We start from the raw sequence: 15848 nt of genomic DNA, 5'->3' as shown, positions 1-15848 counted from the left end.
CTTAACCTCGGAGACGGTGAAGTTGCCTCCCCGCAGCAGAATACCCAGGCCGGAGGAACGAGAGTCGTTTCCTCCCGACCAGCTGCTACTTCCCCCTGCTGATTTTCCACTGCTTCCTCCTCCTCCATTGATTCGCTCTCCTGAGGAGTGGGAGGTTCAGGGGGCAGTGCTGTTGATCGGCTGTCTGTTGCCTCAATCTTTTCCTCCACCTTGTCTCTCTCTGTGTCCTCCTTTGTCCCGTTGTTCTCACTGGGGGCCATGGTGGTTGGAGTGTTGCAAGTGTCCTTGGTACTGGTGACATGAAGCATTTCCCTGCTTCCCCCTCGTTGGCTTTGGCTGCCCGTGCATAAGTGAGGCAGCATTTGGGGCAGGTCCTGTAGAGTTGAGCTGCCTCGCCACACAGGTTGCAGCACTTGGCCTGTTTGCAGTCCTTTGTCTGGTGCCCTTCCTGTTTGCAGTTCTTGCAGAGGGAGGCGCTGCAGTTGGCCGCTGCATGAGCAGACTTGCCACATGAGCAACAAAGTTTGGGTTGCCCAGCGTAGACAAGGTAACCACGGCTTCCCCCGATAGCAAATCTGGAAGGAGGGTGGAAGGTGGCTCCCTGACCATCGGTCTTGAGCGTGACCTTAAACTGGCGTTTGCCTGTCCAGATCCCCAAATCGTCTCTAACCTCGGTGCAGCTCCCCACCTTGTCGAAGTACCTGGTGAGGAAGGTGAGCACGTCGATGACAGGGACGTGGGGGTTGTAGAGATGCACCGTCACGAATCGGTCCCGTTGCAACGGCAGAGCAAAGAGCGGCTCCACCGTCAGGATCTTCATCTCCGGCTGGTCTCTCTTCTCCTCAAACACCTTCAGGAACTTGACGCAGGCAGCAACATTCCTGAAGCTCACGTCGAAATATCCAGCGCTGGGGAAGTGCTGCAGGGAGTAGATCTCCGCAGCTTCAAATCCACACGCCTTCAACAGGATCCTCCTGGCGAAGAAGGCCCGATCCATAGGTGCTCCTCCTTCGCTGTCCTTCACCGTGACTCAGACGGTGTTTGATACCCCATGGTATGGGGTTCGATTGGTTATAGCATTTGCTTCACGACCTTGCCCTGGCAGAACCACGATCATGGTCTCTCCCCTGCCAGGTAAGTAAGGGTTATGTTGGGCACGTTTTTCCCCCCTCATCTAGAGGCTTGTACATCGCGTCCCTGTGAACATGATCCATTTTGTAGTGCATTTCCACAGCACATCACTTCAGATTCAGGCTAGTGGTGAAAATCTGAAGAGTTTCATGCATTGCTAATTACAGAGACGCCTAATAGGTCACAATGTTCTGTAACTGCTCCCAGACATGCTACACCACAACGTAGCAATTTAAAGCCTTTTATTCTGCACTGGTAAACTGAAAGGAAGCAGAAATATCCAGATGCCAACTATGGCACATGGCCAATAAGACGTAAAGCTCCATCAAGCACTCACTTTGATTAGACAAGTACAAGAGGGCAAGAGAACAGGCTGCACTCCATTAGCTGCACTGTTCACTTCTGAACATTTAATTCAGTGTCTTAATTAGTTTCATTCATATTCAGGTATCACAGTTTAAGCAACTCCCTCTGTGCACTACAGAAAACTCCAGATTAAGCGTTCTGTTACCCTACATGGTGTAAGAAATCTAAAGCCTCTCTCTGCAATCCTACCCCCAAAAAAATGATCTGTACACGCAACACGCCTACCTTCAACTTTCATCCCCTTCCTGTTTTAGATAAAATTCAAAACAACCTGACCACGTGTTAAATCCTGCCAGGATTGGGTGCTGAGTGGTTACTCTCCCCATTGGGTAACCATGTGATCCTGCTGGCTTCTGCAGCCAATGCTCGTTTAACCAAAGTGGACCCGGCCAAGGGGGCCACGTGCGCGAGAGACTGAGCGAAGGGGGAGTGTGGACCTGCCATGGTGCATTCCACAAAGCAGCGGGGAGTGACGTCACAGGACAGCAAGGCACTTCCTTAAACTCGGAGTCAGGAAACGACCAATTTCAATCGGGGTGCGTGCAACAGTCACAATAATAATCCAAGCATTGGCACAGAGCAGGTCTAGAGGCATTCATTAAAGTTAATGACTTAAACATTTTACTCAATAGATTGTAAAAGAGGTAATCGAGGATTTTTTCTTCAGTCATGGATGGGCAGCTGAGAGCTGCTGCTTACAATCCCTGCGCGGTGTGGGAACTTCAGGACATGATTCTTGGGGGGGCCACGGGTGGAGGAGGAGTTCCAGCTGCTTGAGCTCGAGCCCAGGTTTTCCAAGCTTGAGGGGCTGCAGTCACTGCGGAGCATGAGGGAGGATGAGAATTCCCAGGATCATACGTTCCAGGAGGTGATCACGACACAGGCAGTGAGAGATCAGGACTGGAGACGGGCGGCCATCAGGAAGAGGCAGGAAGTGGAGACTTCGGGGTGTGCGCCGCTCTCAAACTGGGACTTGGGATTGGAGACTGCTGGGAGTGACGATACCTTAAAGAGGTGCAGTCAGATCATGGCACCAGAGGGCAAGGGACAGCAAAGTGTAGAAATGCAGTTGTCATAGGAGATTCTATAGTTAGGGGGACAGACCAGGTTTCGTCATCATGAGTTCCACATGCTGTGCCGTCTCCCTGGTGCCAGGGAAAAGTACATCACAGAGAGGAGACAGAACACTCTGCAAAGGGAAGGGAGGGAGTCACAAGTTGTGGCACATATCAGTGTCACCAAATAGAGGGGGCAGATATTGAGGTTCTATGGTCAGATTTTCAGAAGCTAGGGAAGATGTTGGAAAGTATGACCCTGAGGATACCATCACAGAATTAATCTCTGGATTGCTCCCAGTGCCAGGCGCTGGTGACAGTAGAGATAGGAAGATAGGGAGGATCAGTACGTGGCTTGAAGCATGGTGCAGGAGGGACGGCTTGGGACATTGGGACCGGTACTGGGGCAGGAGGAACCTAGTCAAAAAGGGACAGGTGCACCTCAACAGGACTGGGACCATTGCCCTGATGGGAAGTTCACTCGTGTGGTTGGGGAGGATTTAAACTAAATTGGCAGGTGGATGGGCACCAGCGTATAGAAACAGAAAAGATGAATAAGGTGCATAAATGGAGTGTTGGACTGTACCAGAGAATGGGGTATTTCCCTATTAGGAGAGCACGATGAAGCAGGAATACAAAGACAGGTTTGCGATGCATGTATGTAAATGCACAAAGTTGAGATATTTTGGTGAATAAGGTTGGTGAGCTACAAGCACAAACAGCCGTGTAGGAATATGATGTAGTGGCAACAAGAGAAACATGGCTCAAAAATGCTGAGGACTGGGCACTCAATATACATGGATATAAAATGCTCAGGAAAGACAGGGAAGGAAAACAAGGGAGGTGGAGTGGCAGTACTGATTATGGAAGACATTGTAGAATTAGAAAGAAAGGATATCCTTCACAGGGCAAGGGCAGAACCGATTTGATTCAAGTTGAGAAGCAACAAGGGTACAGATCACGCTACTGGGGCTATTCTGAAGGCGCCCAAAAAGAGAGAGAGATAGAGGATTAAATCTGCAGGGAAATCACAGAGATATACATGAACTATCGTGTAGTGATACTAGGGAGCTTCAATTACCCAAATATCAACTGGGATAATGCTGGAGTAAAGGGTAAAGAGGGGAAGGAATTTCTGACATGTGAACAGGAGAACTTCCTTGGCCAGTATGTTCTTGGCCTGACCAGGATGGTTGCAGGGGAGGCGATGGCGCAGTGGTATAGTCGTCGGACTAACAATCCGGAGACCCAGGTCAGTGCTCTGGGGACCCAAGTTCGAATCCCGCCACAGCATACGGGATTCAATAAAAATGTCTAACGATGACCATCAAACCCATCTGATTCACTAATCATCGCCCTCCCTTAGCTTAGTTGAACACCACTTGGAGGAAGCACTGAGGGCGGCATGGGCCAGAATGTACTCTGGGTGGGGGAATTCAATTTCCATTACCAAGTGTGGCTGACCAAGCCTTAAAGGACATGGGTGCTAGACTGCGTCTTCTGCAGGTGGTGAAGGAACCAACAAGAGGGAAAAACATACTTGATCTCATCCTCACCAACCTGCCTGCCGCAGATGCATCTGTCCATGACAGTGTCGGTAGGAGTGACTACTGCACAGTCGACGTCCCATCTCCATCATGTTGTGTGGCACTGTCACTGTGCTAAATGGGATAGGTTTCGAACAGATCTAGCTGGGCATCCATGAGAGGCTGTGGGCTATCAGCAGCAACAGAATTGTACTTCAACCACAATCCATAACCTCATTGCTTGACATATCCCCCACTCTACCATTGCCATCAAGAACATCATTCAATGAAGAGTGCAGGAGGGCATGCCAGGAGCAGCAACAGGCAGACCTAAAAATGAGGTGTTGACCTGGTGAAGCTATAACACAGGACTACCTGCATGCCAAGCAGCAAGTGATAGCTAAATGATCCCATAACCAACAGATCTAAGCTCTGCAGGCCTGCCACAACCAGAATGATGGGGGACAATTAAACAACTCACTGGAGGCAGCAGCTCCACAAATATCCCATCCTCAATGATGGGGGACCTCAGTCACACCAGTGCAAAAGATAAGCTTGTGGCCGTCAGCCAGAACTGCCGAGTGGATGGTCCATCTCGGCCTCCTCCAGAGGTCCCCAGCATCACAGATGCCAGTGTTCAGCCAATTTGAATCACTCCATATGATATCAAGAAATGGCTGAAGGCACTGGATACTGCAAAGACTATGGGCCCTGACAATATTTCAGCAATAGTACTGAAGACGTGTGCTCCAGAACTTGCCGCACCCCTAGCCAAGCTTTTCCAGTACAGCTACAACACCGGCATCTAACCGGCTATGTGGAAAATTGCCCAGGTATGGCCTGTACACAAAAAGCAGGACAAAGCCAACCCGGCCAATTATCGCCCCATCAGTCTACTCTCCATCATCAGTAAAGTAATGAAAGGGGTCATCAAAAGTGCAATCAAGCGGCACTTGTTTAACAATAACCTGCTCACTGACACCACTCAGCTCCTGACCTCATTACAGCCTTGGTTCAAACATGGACAAAAGAGCTGAACTCCCGAGGTGAGGTGAGAGTGACTGCCCTTGACATCAAGGCCACATTTGACCGAGTGTGGCATCAAGGAGCACTAGCAAAACTCGAGTCAGTGGGAATCAGGGGAAAACTCTCCACTGGTTGGAGTCATACCTAGCATAAAGGAAGATGGTTGAGGTTGTTGGAGGTCAATCATCTCAGCTCCAGGACATCACTGCAGGAGTTCCTCAGGGTAGTGTCCTCAGCCCAACCATGTTCAGCTACTTTATCAATGATCTTCCTTCCATCATAAGATCAGAAGTGGGGATATTCGCTGAAGATTGCACAATGTTCAGCACCATTCGTGACTCCTCAGATACTGAAGCACTCCATGTCCAAATGCAGCAAGACCTGAACAATATCCAGGCTTGGGTTGACAAGTGGCAAGTAACATTTGTGCCACACAAGTGCCAGGAAATGACCATCTCCAACGAGAGAGAGTCTAACCATCGCCCCTTGATGTTCAATGGCATTACCATCACTGAATCCCCCAATTTCAACATCCTGGGGGGGTTACCATTGACCAGAAACTGAACTGTTCTAGCCATATAAATACTGTGGCTACAAGAGCAGGTTAGAGGCTAGGAATCCTGCAGTGAGTAACTCACCTCATGACTCCTCAAAGCCTGTTCACCATCCACAGGGCACAAGTCAGGAGTGTGATGGAATACTCCCCACTTGCCTGGATGAGTGCAAGCTGCAAAACACTCGAGAAGCTTGACACCATCCAGGACAAAGCATCCTGCTTGATTGGCACCATATCCACAAACATTCACTCCGTCCACCACGACACACAGTAGCGCCACTGCGTACCATCTACAAGATACACTGCAGGAATTCACCAAGGCTCCTTAGACAGTACCTTCCAAGCTCACAATCACTGCCGTCTAGAAGGACAAGGGCAGCAGATAGATGGGAACACCATCACCTGGAAGTTCCCCTCCAAGTCACTCACTATCCTGACTTGGAAATATATCGCCGTTCCTTCACTGTCGCTGGGACAAAATCCTGGAACTCCCTCCCTAACAGCACTGTGGGTGTACTTACACCACATGGACTGCAGCAGTTCAAGAAGGCAGCTCACTACCACCTTCTCAAGGGCAACTAGGGATAGGCAATAAATGCTGGCCCAGCTAGCGAAGCCCACATCCCGTGAATTAATTTTTTTAAAAAAATCTGGTGCTGGGAAACGAGGCAGGCCAAGTGGACTAAATGTCTCTGGGGGAACACTTGAGCAAGAGTGATCATCATATCGTAAGATTTAGACTAGTAATGCAAAAGACCAAGAAGCAATGTAAGGTAGAACATCTAAATTGAAAGAGGCTATTTTCAATGGGATCAGAAGGGATTCAGCCAAGGCAAAATGGAACCAAAGAAAGACAGAAAGAACTGTAACAGAACGATGGGTGATCTTTCAGCAAGAGATGCTTCAGGCACAGACTTTGTACATTCCAACAGGAGGGAAAGGCACAGGAACCAAAACCCAGGCTCCTCGGAAGACAAGAGATATAGAGAAAACGAAGAAACAAAAAAGGAAGGAGGGTGTATGATGCATGTCAAGTGAATTCTTCAAGCAAGAAACAGATCAAATACAATAGGTTAAGGGGAAGTGAAGAGGAAAATATGACTGACAAAGAGAGAGTATGAGAACAGAATGGCAGTCAACGTAAAAGGGAACCCAAAAATCTTCCAGTAGCACATAAATAGTCACCGGGTAGGAGATGGAGTGGGTCCGAAAGGCACTAAGGGTGATGTATGCTCAGAGGCACAGGGTAAGGCTAGAATACTTAATGAGTACTTTGCATTAGTGTTTATGAAAGAAGAGGAAGCTGACAAAATATTGGTAGAGGTAACGAATGGGGTGAAAATTGAGAGACAGGAGGTATCGCATAGGCTGACTACATTTTGAGTCGATAAGTCATCTGATCTGGACGGCTTGCACCCCAGGTTGCTAAAGGAAGTGGAGGTGGAGATAGAGAAAGGGCTTGCCATAATTTTCCAATCATCCCTTAATATGGGTGAGGTGCCAGAGAATTGGAGTGTGGCAAATGTGACACCCTTAGTGGAGAAAGGCAAGGTCAGTCCTGACAACTGCAGGCCAGTCAATTCAACATCAGTTATGAGGAGGGTTTTAGTGACTGAAGGCACTTGGAGATGTTTGGGTTAATTAAGTTCCAGCACAGATTTGCAAAAGGCAGATTGTGCTCGACAAACTAACGGAATTCTTTGAAGTAACAGAGATGGTTGATGAAGGGAATGCAATGGTTTGTCAGCTATATGGGTTTTAAGAAAACCTTTGACAAAAGTACCAGATAAAAGACTGGTTAACAAAATTGTGATGCATGGAATAAGAGGGTCAGTGTCTAATTGGATAAAAAGTGTCTTAAGGTCAGAAAAAACTGATCCTTATTAGCTGATAGTGCAAGGACTAGGGGGCACAGGTTTAAGGTTTTGGCTAAGATATGCGGGGAAACGAGAGGAAGAGCTTTTGTACACAGTGAGTGGTCATGACCTAGAAAACTCTGCTCACAAGTGTGGTTAAAACAGGGACAATGAACTATTTCAAAAAGGAAATTGGACGAGCATTTGAAGGAAAAAAACTTGCAGGGTTTGGGGAATAGAGCGGGGGAATGGGACTGAGTGCTCCACGGACAGTCAGCATAGACTAGATGGGCCAAATTAACTCCTCCTGTGCCATAAATTGACTCTATGGCTCTTGTAAATAACTGGGAGTTATCAATTCAGTCTTGTAATCCTACCCTGCTGCGGGCTTGAAAGGATAAATTTGTTAGGAAGAAAACAGAAGTCAATTGCCCCGTACATCCATTCTGTGGTGCACCGCATTACAGTAATTTTACATCTAATCTCATTTAGGAGTTCAGATTTCTAACATAGCTTGCAATCACTTCCAGGCATTCATTATTCATTATTTCCTCCTACTAAACATTGGCAAGACTGAAGCCATTGTTTCTGGTCCATGCTCCAAACTCCATCCCTCACCCTGGCAACAGTCTCAGAATAAGCCAGTCTTGTTCACAGCTTTGGTGTCACATGCAGTGAACTTCCAGCCTCTCATTCCTGCATCACTAAGACCACCTATCTCCACCTCTGCAACATTGCCCGACTTCACCCCCAACTCAGCTCATCTGCTTTGGAAAGCCTCATTGATGCCTTCACTAACTCTAGAATTGACTATCCCAACCCACTCCTGGCTGCTCTCCCACGTTCCACCCACCGTAAACTTGAGGTCATCTAAAATTCTGCTGCCTGCCTCTCAACTCACGCCAAGTCCCGTTTCCCTATCACCCCTGTCCTCGCTGACCTGAACCTTGACTGTAAAATTCTCACCCTTCGTGGTCTCGTCCCTCTCTACCTCTGCAATGTCTTCCAACCCCACAGTCCTCAGATATCTGTCTTCATCTAATTCCCTTGTGCGTTCCTGATTTTAATGCTCTGCCGTTGGTGGCCAGACCTTCAGTTGCCTCAGCTCCAAGTTCTGGAATTCCCTCTTTACACTTCGCTGCTTCTGAACTTGGCTTTCCTCCTTTAAAATGCTACTTGAAAAATACCTCCAAGCTTTTGTGAGTGAGCAAGGATTGCTCAGTTTACTCCAAGTGTTTCTCTCTCAATTCTCTCGAATGCAACGCCTGGCTTTGTAGGAATCAGCTGGTTACCTGTATTAAGTACTCAAACTGGTAGATGCAGAGTCCCAGCTCTGCCATACTGGGTTTGAAGAGCTCCCGCAATCGATATTCTTGCATCAAACGCACAAACACACAAAAGGCTTCTTCCTCGGGCATCTATAAAAGGAAAGAGAAATTTGCTGCAGGTGAGGCACCGGGAAAACGTGCAAACAATTTCATTTCTGCACAGGCTCAAATTAAACCATAAGGCTATTGGCTAAAGAGCAGCGATTATTGAGGAAGATTTCATTGTCAAAGAAGCAAATACAGAAGGTGTAAAAGAAGCTTCCAGCTCTTTACACAATCCCTTGGAAGAGCTGTGGGAAATAGTTATGGCGAGAATAAAATGTGGGTTTTAAATTCTTCCCCTGAGGCTATTCTGTTACTCTATTTGAAATGGGATTACTAGGTCTACAAGATTGCTATAACATTTAACAGAATAAACACCTGGAGCACTCACAGGGCTCCTAGAATGAGATTTTTAAAAGATCCACATAAAACTGGTTGTTACATCCTGACAATGTCAATGAATAAATATTCGACTACTCTTTGACAGCATTTCAGTTTTATGATGGTGTAGTTCAGGCAGCATCTTTCACAGGATGCCTGCTGTGAATAATAATGCCCTAAAATTAGGCTGACTACCTGGCAAGTTTCTGATTGTTTGTTTAATCTCAATGGGCTAGATGGATTACACACTCTACACACTGCTTTCATACAGGAGCATCAGTCAAGGCCTGTTCACTGGGTTAATACTGCACAAAGCAAGTTCCATCCTGTGTGCAGAACACCTGGTTATGTGAATCACAGAGCAGAAAAGACCCTTCGGCCCATCGAGTCTGCACCAACACATGAGAAACACCTGACCTTTCTACCTAATCGCATTTACCAGCACTTGGCCCATAGCCATGAATGTTATGACATGCCAAGTGCTCATCCAGGTACTTTTTAAAGGATGTGAGGCAACCCACCTCCACCACCCTCCCAGGCAGTGCATTCCAGACCGTCACCACCCTCTGGGTAAAAAATTTTTCCTCACATCCCCCCAAACCTCCTGCCCCTCACCTTGAACTTATGTCCCCTCGTAACTGACCCTTCAACTAAGGGGAACAGCTGCTCCCTATCCACCCTGTCCATGCCTCTCATAATCTTATACACCTCGATCAGGTCACCCCTCAGTCTTCTCTGTTACAATGAAAACAACCCAAGTCTATCCAACCTCTCTTCATAACTTAAATGTTTCATCCCAGGCAACATCCTGGTGAATCACCTCTGTACCCCCTCCAGTGAAATCACATCCTTCCTATAATGTGGCGACCAGAACTGCACACAGCACTCCAGCTGTGGCCTCACCAAGGTTCTATACAACTCCAACATGACCTCCTTACTTTTGTAATCTATGCCTCAATTGATAAAGGCAGGTGTCCCATATACCTTTTTCACCACCCCACTAACATGCCCCTCTGCCTTCAGAGATCTATGGACACACACGGCAAGGTCCCTTTGTTCCTCAGAACTTCCTAGTGTCATGCCGTTCATTGAATACTTCCTTGTCAAATTACTCCTTCCAAAGTGTATCACCTCACACTTTTCAGGGTTAAATTCCATCTGCCACTTACCTGCCCATTTGACCATCCCATCTGTATCTTCCTGTAGCCCAAGACACTCAACCTCAACGTTAACCACCCGGCCAATCTTTGTGTTATCCGCAAACCTACTAATCCTACCTCCCACATAGTCATCTATGTCATTTATATAAATGACAAATAATAGGGTGAGCACAGATCCCTGTGGTACGCCACTGGACACTGGCTTCCAGTCACTAAAGCATCCTTCTCTCATCACACTCTGTCTCCTGCAACTAAGCCAATTTTGAATCCACCTTATCAAATTACCCTGTATCCCATGCACATTTGCCTTCTTTATAAGTCTCCCATGTGGGACCTTGTCAAAGGCTTTGCTGAAATCCATATGGATCAAATATCTGAAATAAAAGATTGCTCTAACAAAGCTGATCCTTGAAACACCAGGGAAAGGGTCGAGACCTTACACTAAGATACTTAGACACAAGCGCCATACCATTACAATGTTCAGCAGGAATTGCTGACCCTGGTACATCACTGGAGAAATTATTCACACTAACCTGCATGAGGAGCAGCCCCACAATGAATGCACTTCCTTGGCAATATCCAACTTCACGGTCAACTAGAGAGTATGCCTGTAACAAAGCAACTGAATGCAGTCTCAAACCTGGGAGAAAATTCAGATACTTACACCACATGGTGACTCAGCAGCACTGTGATGGTTAATAGACAGTTATATTGCTGCTTAACAATAATGGGAATATTGGAAGCTCTGTCTGTCAAACTAACAAGGGCCTATAGAACCAACCTATCCAAGGTCTTGTTCAATTATTTGCACTACCTGGTATACATGAACGAGATTGCACTATAATGGATCTTAAGAGTACAGCTTAGTAAATGTTAAGTTTTCACCTTGCAGGTTATGACGATGCAAAACCCTCCATGGGTTATTCCTTGACAATTGTCAATGTGACTATTATCCGTGTGCTAATAATAAAGTGATAATGAGTCAGACATACCTCCATTGCCCATAGCCCATTGTCGCAGTATGTAACATGTCAGTCAGGCTGCTCAGTCACACGTGACAGAATCTAGGGAAAAGGCCATCCCTTGGTACACTGAGTTCCTTGGGTACATTAACCATTGTATATTTTCTGGAATACCGTCAACCCGTGAGGGTGCACAGGTAAGAGTTACACACACCAGCTTTTAAGCTTAAATTTACTGCTTTTGATTCAAATTCATTGAATTCGACTTCTTTCAGTGCTAACTTCTCTATTTGGTGTTGTCGATGTAATTCAAATCGAGTATAAAAGTACACGGGGAAGTAAAAGTGAAATGAATTATGGCTTGAACGGCTCAAGTTCAAGAATTGGTGAACAGCTGCTTTCTCTGCTGCAAATTAAATGACTCTAGTCTTGTTTGTCTAGTGTTTACTCTAAGGGTGAAATTTGTTTAATTTGAAATGACATTGCAGCCCTCAATGAGATCCCAACATCGAATTCACTTCCCCGTATCCATCATTCCATTTCCCAGCACTGAGTCGATAATTTAAAGATGTGCTGTATTATTCCAATCCCAAGCCACTTGAAGAAGTACGAGGCTAGACACTAATACTTTTCTTGATAATAGGTTTATTTACAGAATGCAGCATTCCATCCGTCTGCTTCCTATCTACTGTAGGCCTGAGGACAGCAGCCACTAATTGTTGCAATTTTGTATTTTTGCATTTTATTTCTGCTTTGCTCTTGATTTTAAGTCTAGGTTGAATATTTAAAGTTATTTTGTATTGAATCTTACTTTGGAGACATTGATCTAAACCTAGCTGTGATTATTATTGATTAGTTAATCAAAGCACAAATCAGTAGGGACGTGTTTTCCCAAGACCTTGTTTTCCATGTTGGGCCATCCACAGCTCTTGTTCGGTTTACGACTCTGTTATTTTAGTAATCTAATGGGGAAAAAGTTATTTTTTTATTCATCAGAAGTCCCTTTACTTACTGTATTCGATGATCCTTGAACTACAACCAGGACAATGATTAGGCTTACATGGGGCGGTCAACTATGGTGTGGAATCAGGAGATGAAGTTTGATTGATGGACATGCAGCCTGACTGATGGCAGTTCAAAGGATGTGTAAACAACTTGAATAGGCAAATTTGTTGAGAGCCTGCAGTGCCTGTGAGGAGAATTGATAAGAACATGTGTTTACCAGGCCTGTTTTGAGAAGATCTGAACAAGGTCGCGAAAGACTGGAGTGGAGCAAGAAATCTGGCTTAAAAGGGACGCTGCTTCCAGGATTCAGTGCTGCAGCCAGAGTGGGATAGTCAACCACTGGAGGCTGCTGGGGGAATGGCCAGGAACAGAGTGACTGACTGCAGTACCCATCCACTGTGAGGTTATTTGGAGACTTTGAGATGTATGAACCAAAGGGAATTTTATCGAATTAGGTTCCTGTCGTGGGACAGACTAATTTGCAGTTATCCATTCTGGGGAGTTGTTGTAAGCAGACCAGTTTGAGGTTAACATTTGTAAAATAATAAATATATATAATATATAAATAATATATATGCCTGTAATATAGTATTATTAGAGTTGCCTTTCTTCCTTTTAATATATAAAGTGCTTTCTCCTTTCAATAAAGTTATCTTTATTTTTACTTTTTTTTAAAATCAATTATAATTGTTATATCACTATCATTATCTTAATTTTCATTATTCAATAATCATTCATTATTCAATAAAATTGTTGTTTTAACACGTTACTTGGCATTGTCACTCATTCCTGTTATGTCTGGAGTACAGCTCCGAACCCAAGTGAGACTCCGTAGGGATACTTTCATCCCCCTTACACAACCAACCAAGTGTCCCAGCAGTCTCTCTTTATAAGTGTTCTAAGTACTTAATTAAACAATGCCCTTCATCAGTGCATCTTAATATAATTAGAACTTCATTTACATGCCGTGGCATAGCACATAACCCTTTGTAGCCCACGGTGTAAGCATGAGTCCCCATATGATAAGTTACCATTTTAGAGCAGCCTTTAGGGAGCTATCTAACAGAAAGGTAGATGTTCCTTGCACACAGAGGCAAGACAACATTGAGGGGGTGTCAGTGATGGCCTCTTCAGTGTTGGGAAATGTAGTTCACTTTCCAGTATCCGTTATTTCAGGTTGGGATCGAATTGAGGAATGCAAAGTCTTGTGACTTTTTTTAAAAAGTAGGATATCCTGAGAAATTGCAGACCTGTCTGAATTAGGACTGATGTGGTTCTAATCGGATCTGTGTCTTAACTTCATTTATCCACCTTTGTTCCAAACACGAACCTTACCTGACAAAAATCTATCAATCTCAGTTCTGAATAGCCACAGTGGCCTCAACAGCTTTTTGGGGGAGAATGTTCCAGATTTCCACCATTGTGTGTGAACAAGGCCTTCCTGATATCACCCCTGAATGCAAAATGCTGCAGATGCTGGAAATCTGAATTATGAACAGAAAATGCTCAGCAGGTCCGGCAGCATCTGTGGAGAGAGAAATCAAGTTAATATTTCAGGTTGATGGCCTTTCTGAGCCAGTTCTTGTGAAAGGTCATCAATCTAAAATGTTACCTGTTTCTCCCTCCACAGATGCTACCTGACCTGCTGAGTATTTCCAGCACTGTTTTATATCACTCCTAGTGGCCCAACTCTAATCTTAAAGTTGTGGGCCCTTGTTCCAGAGTCCCCCACCAGAGGAAATAATCCTCCACAGTTCCCAGTTTCTCGCCTTTAGTAAATAATCCGATTTAACTTTTTCAGGTCCAAAGTGGATGACCTCGCACCCACCCCACACTGAACTCCATCTGCCACAGATTTTCCCCACTTCCTTAATCAATCAATGTCCCTTCACAACTTCTGCTCCCATTTACTCTATTACTGTTTCACCACGGGAGAGATTCTCTTGGTGAATTTATAGAGCAAATCTAAACCACACATCCTTTTTGGCCAAAATGTTGTAACTGGGGAAGTTACAAAGGTCACAAAGTGAAGCTTCACTCAACATCCAGGCCAAGCAGCTGCTGTACCTGGAAACAGGCTTCAGGGTGTGCATGCCTGCTCGTTGTGAGGTGTACTTTTAGAAATTCAATCAATCCAACATGAATAATTTACAAGACACTGGACTCCCCAACAAAATGTTTCCATAACCCAGCAACTTGCCTTCAAAAGCTTGCATCTATATAGTAAACCCAGGAGAGATCGGAGAACCAGAGGGGTTTAGGGAGGGAATTCCAGAGCTTAGGGCCAAGACAACTGAAGACACAGACAACAGTTGTGAGATGGAGGAAGTGGAGGATGGACAAGAGCCTGAATTGAAGGAGTGCACAGCTCTCAAAGGGTTGTTGGGGCTGGAGGAGGATATGGAGATAGGGAGGAGCGAGGCCATTAAGGGGTTGGAACATAAGATGAGAATTTTAAATTTGGGGTGCTGCTGGACCCATGAGACGATTTAAGTCGGTGACCACTGGGGTGATGGATGAATGAGACTTGATGTGAATTCAGATATGGGCAGAGCTTTAGATGAGCTTAAGTTTACAGGGGGCTAAAACTGAGAGGCCAGCCAGAGGAGAATAGGAATAATCAAGGTTGGAGTAAACAAGTCTTCAGCAAAGGGATGAGGAAATCATAACTGGGTTGGAGTTAAGTCTCATCTCTCACCTTCATGACATTGAACAGCACCTCTTGTCCGAGACTGTCTTGTCCTTTAAAGAATTCATGCTCTGGGTACGTGCGAGCAATGTCTCTCCGGATCAACTTCTCACAGGGAGAGGTCATCTTTAGCAACTCTGAATACTGATTTTTCACCGGCATGTCAGTCGCATTGCATAGTAACTGCCAGACAATCCCCCGGAAATGGTGCGGAATTCCTTTCCGAATAAGCTCCTGAAAAGAAGAGACATTTCTTTCATTTCTTCCCCCTCTTATCCAATTTCCCTTCTACCACCTGAAAAGGCACTGGGCTAATGTTTCCTGTGCAGCGAAACCCTGCAGCCCTTTGCCCAAGTAACTACTCTACACAGAAGCCCAAACACCGAGCAAATCAACCACATTGAGCAACTCCAGCAGAGGTTACTGGACAGCTTTAAGGAGAAGACCTGACCATTTTCCCCTCCTTAGCTTAGAGCCACTGAGGACAGCTACAGCATCAGTATCCAGAGAAAGGGTTATTGCTATTGGCTTCAGTATGCCAACCCAGAACCCTTCCATTCTGTAATTACCCATTAAGACAAAAAGAAAGGCCTACAGAGAATGACATATTGTTTATCAGATATGAACACAATGTTCAAATCACAACCAACCATGCAGTCAGCAAAATCCTTCAGAGCTGCCCACGGGGTGGGAGAATAGCATGTGCTCATTAACCCCTCCAGCTTTTCCCTCCCGCATAGTGCTCAGCACCTTACTAACCTGGCA

At 45.6% G+C, this 15848-nt stretch overlaps 1 protein-coding gene across 2 annotated transcripts in view; it reads right to left on the bottom strand.

Annotated features, from left to right (window-relative positions):
- The window catches only part of LOC144668778 (EVI5-like protein), a 73461-nt gene extending 58149 nt beyond the window's left edge, over nt 1-15312 (bottom strand). For both annotated transcript variants that reach the window (XR_013573556.1, XM_078531109.1), the window contains exons 1-3: nt 15093-15312; nt 10961-11035; nt 8809-8934 (exon numbers count right to left, since the gene is read on the bottom strand). Coding sequence is in view for 1 of the 2 variants with exons in the window: in XM_078531109.1 (XP_078387235.1) it covers nt 8809-8934; nt 10961-11035; nt 15093-15245 (354 nt within the window). In the remaining variant the exon portion in view is untranslated. The remainder of the gene's footprint in view (nt 1-8808; nt 8935-10960; nt 11036-15092) is intronic.
- Between the last annotated feature and the right edge of the window lie 536 nt (nt 15313-15848).

This window comes from Cetorhinus maximus, chromosome 28, assembly GCF_964194155.1.
Source record: "Cetorhinus maximus chromosome 28, sCetMax3.hap1.1, whole genome shotgun sequence".
Taxonomy (NCBI): domain Eukaryota; kingdom Metazoa; phylum Chordata; class Chondrichthyes; order Lamniformes; family Cetorhinidae; genus Cetorhinus; species Cetorhinus maximus.
The sequence above is the reverse complement of the archived record's forward strand: the minus strand, read 5'-3'. Positions and strand labels throughout refer to the sequence as shown.